The 13,472-nt window shown below is 45.5% G+C and overlaps 1 protein-coding gene across 1 annotated transcript in view; it reads right to left on the bottom strand.

Moving 5' to 3' along the window:
• The window catches only part of ITIH2 (inter-alpha-trypsin inhibitor heavy chain 2), a 28,812-nt gene extending 18,662 nt beyond the window's left edge, over positions 1-10,150 (bottom strand). Inside the window, exons 1-6 of the mRNA XM_032473843.1 lie at positions 9,935-10,150; positions 8,200-8,274; positions 6,316-6,348; positions 4,834-5,003; positions 4,108-4,212; positions 1,472-1,634 (exon numbers count right to left, since the gene is read on the bottom strand). Of these exons, the coding sequence (XP_032329734.1) occupies positions 1,472-1,634; positions 4,108-4,212; positions 4,834-5,003; positions 6,316-6,348; positions 8,200-8,274; positions 9,935-10,018 (630 nt within the window). The 5' untranslated portion in view covers positions 10,019-10,150. The remainder of the gene's footprint in view (positions 1-1,471; positions 1,635-4,107; positions 4,213-4,833; positions 5,004-6,315; positions 6,349-8,199; positions 8,275-9,934) is intronic.
• Between the last annotated feature and the right edge of the window lie 3,322 nt (positions 10,151-13,472).

Here is a 13,472-nt window from a genome sequence, read left to right as displayed (position 1 = left end):
AAAATGACTCAAAGCATTAAAACATCTTTCAAGGGGTTCTGAACAAGAGGTACAACGACTAAGTCCTCCACTCTTCTTCTCATCTTTGAGAAATCAAAATTCTCTTCTCAAAGAAGACCCAACATGGGTTCACAATCACTTCTGCATGCCCTTTACATTCTGTGGGATACGATGCATCTCACCACGGAGGCCAAAGACCCTCTGGGCAAATCAGTACTCCCCTTCAATGGCTTCACTTCTCTGGGATTTAATTCCTTTTATTCTACTCTATTCTAACCTATCCTATCCTATTCATTTTTATTTATAAGAATGGAATGAAAATTTTACCATGATCCATTCATCTCCTTCCATCTTCTCCATCTATGAGCAATTCACAACCTGCCTGCTTCACCCTCCTAGCTGCCAAATGGAGAGTAGGTTGAATTGTGCACTTCCCTGGGTTTCTTCCAGATCTCTGTCGTACACAGATGTTCATGTGATGTCACAAAGATTCGAGCCAAGAAAAGTGAAGCTTAGTTCTTAAGGCAAGAGGTGACAATTACAGCAAAGGTGAGTTCAAAATGGTAGACAGTGCAATGCCCCAGGCATTGCTCTCTTGAGGTGATGATAGTTGGGGTGCCACGTGGGGAACACGGTGCAGAGGAAGACCACTGACTCAGCATTCACTGAGCTCCTACGACTTGCCAGCTATTTCCACCAGTTCGTCTCACTTGTAACCAAGGCATGTACGTGTGCTGAGTACCCTTTTCACAGATGGGAAAATTGAGACTCAGGATAACTTGATGCATGTCAGAAGGCGAGGGTAATGGGTTGAATGGTGGCCCCGCTGAAAAACATATGTCTAGATCAAATCCCTGCAACCTGTGGCCGCTACCTGATTTGGAAAAAGGGTCTTTGCAAATGCGATAAAGGACCTGGAGATGAGATCAACCTGTACTGCCCAGGGGGCCCTAAATCCAGTGACAAGTGTTCTTACAGGAACAAGACAGAGAGAGACTTGAGACACTCAGGGGAGGAGGTGATGTGACCGGAGAGGCAGCGATTGGAGTGAAGTGGCCACGAGGCCACACATCAAGGAATGCTAGCAGCTTGCAGACACCAGAAGAAGCAAAAAACACTCTCCCCGAGAGCTTTCAGGACTGTGGCCCTGCCAGCTCCTTGCTTTCAGATTTCTTTCCTCCAGAGCTCCGAGAGGACACATTACTGCTGTTTTAAGCCACGCAGTGTGTGTGGTCCTTTGTCACCGCAGCCACAGGAAACCGAGACAGCTAAGAAGGAGAGGAGCCGGCATTGAAATCAGTAGAGAAGGGGTCTGGTTGACTCCAAACCCATAGTCTTTTCTGCACACCGCCCTGTCCTGCAGCATTGAGTGGCATCGAACACCACAAAGAGTGGTGACAGACAGAGTACAGATTGGGGACAGGGGCCCCATGAGGGTGGCGTCACCGCACGCTCTGCACAAGATGCTCACCTGCATGTGTTTGGCCAGCCGTCCCGGGTGCAGGGGGAGCCTGTGTTCATAGGAGCCCAGCTTCCTCCACTTCATTTCGTGGTAATGAAGCTCAAACTGCACCTCTGATCCGGGGAGGACGTTCACTTCGGTTTTGAAGTTCTCCATGTCAAGAGCTCTGCTCCTAAAGATGTGAATCCCCCGCCCCCCATAAGTCATCACATGCAGAATCTATGCAGAGGGCAACCGGACTTCCCTGGGCTGTCAACCTGCTCAGAGGTAACTGCAACTTCTAGGTAACTTTCATTCCACCAACCTGGAATTTCTCTCTCCTCCCCTACCTGATCTTTTTCTTCCAGAGCTTCTTACAGATTTGGGAGTCACCTGCAAAGAGCTACCAGTTATTGACCCCCTACTATGTGCCAGGAACTTGACACAGATTATTGCTATTACAGCAGCTCTGCAGGATGGATACCAATACCCTCAGCCATCAGATGGTAACCGACGCGGCTCACGAAGGGTAAGGAATCTGCTCTAGACCACGCGGCGAGTCGACTGTAAGGGCAGGACTCAAACCCAAGTTTCATCGACTCCAAAGACAGCTCGCATTTCTCCTGCTGCTCATGAGACTCATTCTAAGGGTTCTTTATATTTTTGAACGTCTTCAGAAAGAAGACATCTACTGTTTCATCAAATTGAGTATATATTTCCAACATTAGGCCAGTTATGATTTCCAGCATGAAACCAGCATTATTCTTTATTTCCAGCATGAGGCCAGCATTAGTCCCACACACACCAAGTCCAATGTGATCGTTAATCTTGAGGTGTTGATGGTTTTAAAGAGAAAACCATCTGAGCATTGGGATAAACAATGAGTGATTTTTTTAAAAAAAATTAAATAATTAAATGGCTAAATAAGCAAGGTGAGACTGCACAGCCAGCTCATCTGGGATCAGGGAAATACCATGATGAGCTTGGGATACTGGACGGCTGGAGAAAAAGACACACGGAGCTTAGGAGTAGCGCGTGCGGTGAGAGGCTGAGTTATCTGGGGGGCGGACTGGTGCGTGGGCTCCTTCTCTGTCGTATCTGCAGTACCTGGAAGACTCTCTGCTACAAACACGTCTTTGTGGACTGAAGAAGTAATATGTGGGTGGATGCTGTGGTCAAGGTGATGAGTAAAGAAGGCAAAACGATACTTCAAGATTAAAGACCTGAGGAACCTGGGTCCACGCTGGGGGTGTTCCCTCGGCCTGGGCTATCCTGTCCTCTCTCCTGGCTGAAGTCTGCTCATCTCTCCGGGCTCAGTGCAAGCATCAGCTCTTCTGTGACGACCTTCTGGACCCCCAGATGGAATTGTTCCTTTGGTCCTTGGGGCCCCTGAAGGGTTTGGCACCCTCTGTACATTAGCACATTGCACCGTTATATACCACCCCCTTGTATATTATATATACTATAGTCAGCTATAGGTTACATATATTATAGTCACCTATGTGTTTTACACATTACAGTCATTTATATGTTATATATACGATAGTCACCTATATGTTATATATATTATGGCCACTTATATATATTAGTCACCTATATAATATATAGTCACCTATGTTATTTACAATAGTCTCCTATGTTATACCTATTAGTCATTTATATGTTATATAGGATAGTCACTTATATATTATATATTATAGTCACTTCTATATTATCTACATGACAGTCACCTGTATGTTATATATACGACCTGTGTGTTACATATTAGATAGTCACCTCTATGTTATATATGAGACAGTCACCTATATGTTATAGATAAGATAGTCACCTGTCCGCTACATATATGAAGTCACCTGTATGTTACATATATGAAGTCACATGTATGTTACATATAAGAAGTCACCTGTGTGTTACACATATGTAGGCTATACAGTGTAGGCTCTGAGGCTGTCTCCCCACTGGCCTGACAGTGTTCGTTGTGGTGTCACTGTCACCTCTGACAGAACGGGGTACAGTGTTGACATTCAATGCATTTTTTGAATGAATGAACACATGAACGAAATGGAAAGAAACTCAGCTGAAGGGAACTTTGGGATGTAGAGGAGGAGGAGGAAGAAAGACACATGTAGGCTCTGGGAGGAGATTAGATACGCAGTGAGGACCAGTGAACACTCCTTTGACACTTCCTGTTGGAGAGGCTGCCTCTTTGAGGGTGGTCTGCCATTCCCAGTGTCTTAGTTAAGACTATAATGGGTAGAAAAAAGTAAACAGAATCTACACTAAGTAACTGGTGCTGGAAAGGGTGCCACCCCATAAAAACAAGGCAGAAAAAAAATCATTACAGCAAATTCCAAACCCTTCTCTGCAGAGGTGGGCAGTGCTGGGCCTGGCTCGGCAGAGGATCCGCACGGCCTCTGCGTGCTCTGCTGGCAGCCACGTTTAGTCACAGAGCGCCCTCCACACGCACGCCGCGCTGCCAGGGGGGCGGCTGTGAGAGCACCTGCAGCTCAGGTGCTGCAGGAGGCCTTGGGCAACTGTACGGTGATTCCCCGTTCTCCCACCTGCGACCAGGTCTGCGCTTGCTGGAGGCTGGCCCGCCGTGGAGGGGATGGGGCTGAGGCGGGCAGCAGTGGGACAGGAGCCCGGCTGTGCGGACCCCCCCTTACCTCAGCAGTCCCGCACTTTTGCCTTGTGCTCTCGCCTGTGAGTAGAGGGCTCGGCCAGCAGATTTCTCCCTAATGGAGCTGGTAAAAGTCATGCCGTTCACAGTCCTGAAAATGACAGAGGGCCCATGCTTGGTCCAAACGGTAGTCTTAGCACCACAAGCAAACATCAGTGGTGTGGCCATTGTGGAAAACAGTACAGAGATTCCTTAAAAATCTGAAAATAGCTTTACCCTATGATCCAGCCGTCCCACGCCCGGGCACATATCCAGTAGATGACTCTGTGCAGCTCCACACGCACTCGTGTGTGGTTCCCCCTAAGCCAGGGCAGCGCCATGTATTTTTCTCTCCCCAAGTAAGTGGGAGGTTGTTACCATAGAGACAGGCTGAAGTTGACTTTCATTTATTAGAGAAGAAAAGCAAATCCTTCACAAATTCTGTTCCTTCGAACAGAAACAAATGCCGGGGACCCATGCACATGATGACTCTTCTTTTCCTTAAATGGAGGCACTGGGAATTGAACCCAGGACCTCGTGCATGCTAAGCACATGCTCTACCACTGAGCTACACCCTCCCCCCGCAAGATGGCTCTTGATACGCAGTGGGTCCACAGCTTTGAAAGTGAGAACCCTTGGAGCAGCTGACCATCATGGTCCCTTCAAGGTATGAGGGGCTTAATTCCGTGAGTAGAGGGTATCCAGCTTCTGGTTCTACAGAGTAGTTACTCACATGGAGAAGTTGGAGATGAAGGCTCCTTTGGGAATCTGAACATCAAACACGACACTCTGAGGCTGTGGGGAGTGGTTCACCACTTCGGCCTGGATGACGGTGTTGGCCATCCGAGAAGTAATAGTAGACTGGACTTTATAGCTAGAAAGGGTGACTTGATCCACATCGCCCTGTAATTGGCAAGAAAATACAACTGTACTCGAAAGAAAATTACACAGAGCCTCACTATGTATTTGGTGTTAACAGCGGTCCATGTTATTACAAACCGTTCTAAGGCATTGGTCAGCACACAACTCGGGTGTTATTAAGCATAACTTTTGGGAAGACCCCGCAGGCAGAAGTCTGCCTCTGTTGCGAGATATCCTGAGATGTCTTTCAGCTCTGTAAGTCTATAAATCATGATTTGAAAAATTAGAATACAAGGGGGAAAAATGGTTCTAGGGAGGCAAGATCGGATTACGTAAGTGCAGGAAATAACTTCAGAATGCCGGGGCAGAGGAAAGGAAAGGACACGGGGTTACAGTGTTGGAAGGGGACCTGGGCTGTATCTTCAGAGTGGGGCACTGCCAGGGGCATGGTGGGGTGGTCCCCAAAGTCCCAAACTGGGACCTACCTTCTTCAGTCTTATCTATTGTAATTTCATCTTCTCCCAGTCCTCTTCTCCTTCCCAAATTAAAACAAAATATGAGGGGGTGGAAGTATAGCTCAGTGGTAGAGCATACGCTTAGCATGCACAAGGTCCTGGGTTCAATCCCCAGTACCTCTATTAAAAAAAAAAATCTAAAGACAAAATATGGGAATTCTCATGGGTTTGAGCTACAGTCCGGCACTCTGGAACTCCTTCCTCAGTCCCTCTCTGCTGATTTAAGGCAGCTCCAGTATCCATGTGCTCAAAGACAAAGTACTACTAAAAACACATATCTTTTGGGAGGTGCCTCTAGAGGGTAAGATTCTTCAAGGTTCTGGCAATTACACGACCCACTAGGTTTTACTTTTTCCTCTGAAAGGTTTGGTTTATTTCCATACTGAGTGTCCTTTACCCAAACTTTGTCATCCAAGATTAAACCTTTCAACTTGTTAACATGCACTGGGGATTGAACCCAGGACCTTGTGCACGCCAAGCACACACTCTCCCGCTGAGCTGTACCCCCCATGCCTTTAGGGGTCCTATTTTAAATCAGAACTGTTACACTGGAGTAAATACACATGCTTGGATGAAACCTACGCTGTCGGGCAAAACTTGAGAAAATGAAGAGGAGGGCCCTTTCCAGCTCGTGGGGACATCGCTCCCGCTGTGCGCACACTGCACCCTGTCATCTGAATTTGGGCTTCCAAACAGAATTGGGCAAGGGGGCTGTTTCGTAAGGCAGGTAAATGCTCTCAGTGATGAAGACGAAGGAGGCCACTGTATCGATTTCTCAATAATAGGTAACAGAAAAGTCATTCAAACATCAATTTTTAACAAAATCAAAGTCAACTTACCACCATTTCTCCAGGTTCTCCAGAAACACTTCTCTGTGAAAGGAAATTGGAGAATCAGTCTTCAAAAGTGCATTGCTTATTACCTTGAGGGAAAAAACTGTTTTCTCTTGGTCAAAAAAAATTTTTTTTTCTTCCATACTGAGCAGTAAACTCATTTACTGGAGCCAAGACCTAAATATCAAATAGTCCTGAATACTACTTTCTGGCTTGTTTCTGTGAACAGATGTCTCAGCCCCTTTTCAGTGGCGTGTCCATCATCCTTTGATTCAATGCTTAAATATGAGCTTTTAATTTTTTTGGAAGTGGGAGGGGAGTAATTAGGTTATTTATTTATTTTTTTACTGGAGGTTCTGCGGATTGAACCCAGGACCTTGTGTATGCTAAGCATGTGCTCTACCATTGAGCTGTACCCACCCACCTCAAAACAAGTATTTTTACGGATGGGGGTTATAGCTCAGTGGTACAGTGTGTGTTTGGCATGGGTTCTGGGTTCAATCAATCCCCAGTGCCTTTGTTAAGGGGAAAATTTTTTTTAATTAAAAAAACCCAAATTTTTAAATAGGGTGATTTAATTTAATTTAATTTAATTTAATTTTTTACGGGGGGTAATTAGGTTTATTTATGTATTTAATTTTAGAGGAGGTGCTGGGGATTGAACCCAGGACCTTGTGCATGCTAAGCATGCCCTCTACCACTTGAGCTATACCCTCCCTCCAAAACCAAATGTTTTTAAATGAAAATATTCAACCAAACTCATGCTGAGTGGCATATATCACCATTGTTCTACTTGACTAAGTGTTTTCATAGCAGCAAGTCAGTGGGAACGCATATCTGTTTCTTTCATTAGATGAAGCTACGTGGGGACAGAGACGTAAACGAATCTCCTCGATGGTTTAGCCCCGAGGCAGGCGCGGTGACGGCAGGTGGAAAATTCTGTACTCTAACCCCTGTGCTCCGGAATTAGCCACACGAATGACTGTCCTGGGGGCATGGAAAGCTGACTGCCTTTTGAGTGATGGGTGGACATTTAATGCCTGGCAGACTTTTAAAGAATAATGCAAGAATTGGTTATAAGCTTAGCTTGTCTGATTTGGGGTGAACTGAAATTTTAGGGGGTGTTTTGCACCCTAGTGAGGCCAGCAGTTGCCTTCTTTTGGACTTTTTAAATGCAGTTCTCAACGACTAAGATTCCTCTTTTAGCGGGAGACCCTGACATGAGGGCTTGCCGATTGGGTTTTAACATTATCAGTCCACAAAACACATGGACTTGTAGCAGGTCAAAAATTCATCCCCACACAAAACATGTCATAGGTCAGTTTAGCGTTGCTTCCACAAATACTTTTTTTTTTTTTTTTTTTTTTTAGCACATGGGCTCTACGTGGGAGAAGCCCCCGAGAGAACTCATCTCTGTGAGTTAGAAGATTTTGTCTATGATGCTGCTGGTCTCTGGGATGCAGCCGCCAGCGCAGCCTGGTCCCCTGTGTTCTGTGAGCTACTCCCCAGACAGTAGTGACCGGTGGGGGAGGATATATGCCTGTAGTAAGAGGCGTCTGCCACCGCTGGGGTAAGAAATGTCCTCCTAAGGAGTAATTCCTCCCTACAAGGCAGTAAAACCATCCCATAATCTTAAACTTCGAAGAAAACACGTAGCCATGTGTTCTTTAAGGGACCAAGGTGACCCTTACAGCGTGGAGGCTAACAGACAGCCGCGTGGAGGTTTCACTTTATTTCACCTTGACCGCGATTCCCCCTGGATGTAATGCCATTGCACTAAGATACAAGCTCTTGAGAAAATCTAGCAAAACGCATCTCAGTCCTCTTCTTCTGTCTTCAGTCATGATCCCGTTGACCTAGTTTCCCTTTTGGAACCGAGGCTTACTGTACCTGGTGCCGACGGGTTTCCGGCGCAACTTGAAATTCGCCTGGGGCCACTTCCACAAGCTCGCCATACTCTGCAAACTTAAAAAAGGATTTAGGATGTTCACTTCGATTAACAAAAAAGAAGCAGCTGCTGACAGGTGTACCGTATTCAATGTATGATTTTGTCTGATTTTTCCATATCTCTGGGCAAACTCATTTTTTTAATACGATGATTTCTTTAATGTATTTGTTTGCTAGTTATGTCTCAGAGGTGAGGAAACAGAAGTTAATATCTTCAAATTTGTTGGATGCAGGAATTCATTTTTGAGTTTGCCTGAAGACAATTAGGCATCCAGTTAACAGGTACAGGGGTTATAGTAACCCAGGGACCAAGCAGGTGCTGGGGGAGCACTGGGTAGATCTTGGGGGCCTCGGCAGTGTCTAAGCAGACAAACGCAAACCTTTACCCATCCAGTTACAATTGTTGATACAAAAGAGAATACCAGTCAGTGCCTGAAAAAGCACAAACACATTTGGATGTCTTGGCTTCAATTCCTGGCTCCGCCAAGGAGATTTCCAACACACTCTGGTGGTTTTTAAAGTGTCGGAAAATATGATAGTTTCTAAGCAGACAGAGCAATTTTTTTTTCCCTTGCAAATATGCCATCCTGCTCTTTGGCATTTTTGTAGGCAATCCACTCTGCATCACAAGCTGCTGCGTCTTCCAGGATATTCCCATAACACAGGCTGTTCCTCCGGCAGCAAAATAGCTCTTGTGTGATTTTCAGGATGACTCAATTCAAGACTCTCGTTACCCTGAGGAGGCCCAAGGGTCTGAAGCAGTGACCTCGAGCTCCCAGGGAGTAATTCCTGCACTCTGCCAGCCCACTTGCCCAATCTCCCTCCTTTAAAAAAAAATTTGCATTCTTTTTTATTGAAGTCTAGTCAGTTTACAACGTTGTGTCAATTTCTGGTGCACAGCACAATGTCCCAGTGATACATATACAGACATACACTCGTTTTCATATTCTTTTTCATTAAAGGTTATCACAAGATATTGAATATAGTTCCTTGTGTTATACAGTATAAACTTGTTGTTTATCTATTTGATATACAGTAGTTAGTATCTGCAAATCTCGAACTCCCAATTTATCCCTTTCCAACCCCGCTACCCTCCCTTTAACAGAGATGTTTAAAGTGCCCTTAATTTGGAAATCATTGTTCACTTAGGTGTGAAAAACAACAGTGCTTTGAAAATGGCTTTTCCTGCACTCTTGTAAGTTCATAACAATAGCCCTGCAGCTAGTGATTATGAAGTCCCTCCTTGGGCTCTACTGTGCTAGATAGTTTACATATGTCACTTGATTCTTGCAGCAACTTTTTGGGTTAGTTCAATTATTATCCCCATTTTTCAGATAAGGAGGGACTGGCTGTCCTCCATACCTGCCACCCTATGGCGCCAGCCCATGGATTTGATTCTCATGTAGAATCCATTAACGCTTTAAAGTATAAATACATGTTCCAGTAACTATAACAGTGAGCACTTCTTTCTGGGGGGAGGGAAGGTAATTAGGTGTGTTTATTTTTTAATGGAGATACTGGGGGCCCCAGGGACCCCAGGACCCTGACCACCCCCCCTCCCACCGTTAACAGTGAACACTTCTACTCAGATGAATTTTATCACGAATGTACAAGCAACAGGCAAGTTACTAAGCGAACGGACAGGGCTGATGGCAAGGAGTCTTCTGGAAGTACTTACTTCTGAAAGTCCATTGGTGGGGATTTCGAAGCCTCGTGCTTTAGAGAGAAGGAACCAGACCAGGAAGCACGTGAGTCCCTTCATGGTGCCGGGCGGCCGTGCCCAGCGCTCCCGGGCAGGGTCTGGGGAGAATCCCACCGCTCACTGACCCACGTTCGGGGGACAGAGCCGGACGGCTGGCTTTTAAAAAGCAGAAAAGAGAAGACGAGAGCTCTCAAACTTTGTTCCAAAACAAGACAAATATTTGTTCTGGAGTTCAAACTGAAGCTGCAGGGGTGGATCAGACGCCCAGAGGTTATTCAAACAGCAGACCCGGAGGCATCACCAGGCGGTGTGGGTGTGCCGTGCTTTCTTCGTACCTCCCCCCACCCCGCCCCGCCCCCACTTTGGCTGATTCCTGTTCATCTGAAAATCAGAGAGACCTAAAGATCAGTGCCACCCGCTCTGAAAGACCAGGTGAGGAACTTTACTGAGAGATCGAGTCAGAGAGAGAAAAGCTAAAGTTGACAAGTCGCTGGGAACAACATCCTTTGGTTTCAGTGAAAACAGGAGGAATTTAGGAAAAGTGGGAGAAAAAAAAACCCCATGGTTTTCGGCTCAAAGCATTTGTTGGCAGAGCTTTCCCCTCTCCTTTTGATAACTGAGAGCCTATTCTATAAAAGAACTGGGCAAGCAGCAGGTGTCGGGTGGTCAGCCTCACTTAGGTCACTGGAAGATCAACTCTCTCCAGTCCCAGAATCAGGGAAAGCCCAGCCTCGCCCCCACTTACCGTTGGGGGTCGTGAATCCTAATTACAATGTCAGAGGATTTATTGAGCCCTCCCTGATGTCAGGCAATTCTACTTGCATGAACTTTCATTCTTTTTTTTTTTTTTAACTATAAAAGGGCCACACAAGGTATGTACTACGTTTATCTTCATTCGCCATCGAGGAGGATAAGGTTAAGTAACTGATTTCCCATCTCGCAGGTGGCAAGTGGAGACTCCCTTCAAGGTCAGCCTGATATCAAAGCCTTTGCACCCGGTGACCACGTCCAGGAGAGGAAACCCGTGGTCCATCTCCGGGATGGGTGTAACAGGTGTGAATTCAGACCAGTTTAAACCTGCAGTCCCCACGCTGGGCGGCCAGTCTACCTGGCAAGCCTTTTCCTTGAGCCTCAACTCCAGACACCTGCTTGCACTGGACCCAGTGTGGTCAGCTCTCTGGCAGTCTCCTTCCCCAGGATGGAGCTATGGCCTCCTGCCCGAGGTTCCCTGATCTGGGAGCTGGTCAAGGACCTGCGGCTGAAACCTCTACCCTTTAAAGGTTCACTCACACAGGGGAACTTACACCCGCATGAAAACAAGAAGTCTGCTATGACCTTTGAAGCCTGGTGATGTAAGGCTGTTTCCACCAGATCTGTGCTGTCTAAGCTAGCTTCCCTGCATCTCAGACACTCAGTGTGAGGTCCACACTGACCCCAGGACAAATAGGTCAGTTCTCTGAAACTGCCTTCTGATTTTGTTTAAAGGGAAATCGTTTAAAGTTTATCCCCAAAACAACGCAAGTGAAAAGAGAAAAGCAAAAACAACGCCAAAAAAGATAAACTGACATATTAAAATATTCAAGATGATCTTTTAAAAACCGCAATTTTATTTGTTACATCTAAGCACATACCCAAAATAGTGTTGGTTCAAATGTAATATAAAATGCAAATAGATTAAATTTGTCTGTAAGATTATGAAGATTTTTAAAAAATGCTCAACCATATGCTTTCTCTAAGAATTTACACTTTACCTCTAGAAAAAAAAAAGACTGAATGTTGAGATTCCATTAAAATCTATCTTATTTATTCCAAAAACTTGGAAACGGCGGTTATGAGGATGGAATCAGGTTAAAAGAGATGCCATAGCCAATCACAATAAAAAGAAATCAGGAAGAGAATTAAATCTAAGATTATGAACTGTGTGCCCACTGTTGTGAAGTACCTCTCCAGAACTTTTTCATCTTGCAAAACTAAAACCCTGTCCTCACTGAACAGTTAACTCCCCTCTCTTCCTCCCCAGAAACCATTACTCTCCTTTTGACTTTTGTGTCTGTGAGTATGATTACTTTAGACACCTCACGTACGTGGAATTACATGTGTCCTTTTGTGATTGGCTTATTTCACTTCGCATCATGTCCTCACGGTTTAGCCCTGTTGCAGCCTGTGTCAGGATTTCCTTCTTTTTTTTTTTTTTTTTAAGGCTGAATGTAACAGTCTGTGGTTATGTATATACCACACTTCATCCATTCATCCTGCCATGGATACTTAGGTTGCTTCCACTAAACGTGTATATTTTTAAAGTTTTCTCTGGAATCTTTCATAATTAAACAATTAAAAAGAAATCCAAAAAGCAAAAAAAAAAAAATCAGTTTCAAATCAGTTAAAATTATTTTCAGCAACGAATAACGGTAAACTTGGCGGAGTAAAGAAAATGCCTTGTTTGACGTGCCCCCTCATTTTGTTTAAATAAAATAAAGATCTAAGCTAAACTGGTACATCTGTTAGGTGCCGGTAGAGCAGCGTTTGCTGCAAATGAAGGTGGCTTGGGGTCGGAGCGTCTATGATGATTTGGTTTTGTTACCCAAATGCTTGGTCTCAGCTACGAGTAAATGTGGTGAGCGTTTCTGGGGACAAGCCAGCTCCGACTGCATTTCCTCTCCCTTCCCACTTCCATTCCACTCATTCATTTTCTGGAACCTTAGCGATGTCTTCTAGAGGACTTCTTGGCTGCCGTTTCTGAATCCAGCACGCTCACACCACGGCTGAAGCAGCATCCGAGAGCAGCTCCGAAGCTGACACCCCCTGCTCCCAAGTCCCTCCTCTCTTTCTCCAGAGGATCCAGCCAAGACTGATTTTCACGGTAGTCCAGGCTCTCAGCCAGCAACTCCCTTTTCAGCCTGGTCTCTCAAACTCCTTCAAGCACCTTACACACCTTGACCATCTGTTCACCCTCAAACCTTTCAATAAGGGCTTTCCCCAACACAGTTCCCTCTGCCTGGAGTCGCCACCTTTTCCTCCAATGTTGATCTATGAAAATCCCATCCATCTTTCAAAGCCCACCAACATTTGCAGATTCCTCTGGTGACATCCATCACTCGTGCCATTTGGGGGCAGAGCTGCAGATCCCTCTGGTGACATCCATCGCTTGTGTCATTTGGGGGCAGAGCTACAACCCACCGCTCCAGTTCCACAGCGAGCTGGGTTAGAGGTCTTGCTAAACTTTCTCAAATGCGGAGACGGCACACCCTTCACCCAACTCCCTTCGTAGACAGCCCACCACGTGCCCGGTGCCTGACGCCGCACTCAGCACAGAGCCTTTGAACATAACTGGCACCTAAGTATTAACACTGACTTGAATGGTTCAGTGTCGGGAGGGGGCCTGGGCATAAGAGTAATAACCCTTTCCTCTCGTACACTGTACTTTTCAAAATATTTTCATATTGTGTTATTTAGCTCTCAATGTTCCAAATAACGACAATTAAGACCTTACAGCATGTTCTTCAAAGCTAAGCAT

This window comes from Camelus ferus, chromosome 35, assembly GCF_009834535.1.
Source record: "Camelus ferus isolate YT-003-E chromosome 35, BCGSAC_Cfer_1.0, whole genome shotgun sequence".
Classification (NCBI taxonomy): Eukaryota; Metazoa; Chordata; class Mammalia; order Artiodactyla; family Camelidae; genus Camelus; species Camelus ferus.
Note: the sequence above shows the minus strand (reverse complement) of the source record. Positions and strands in the feature narration are given on the sequence as shown.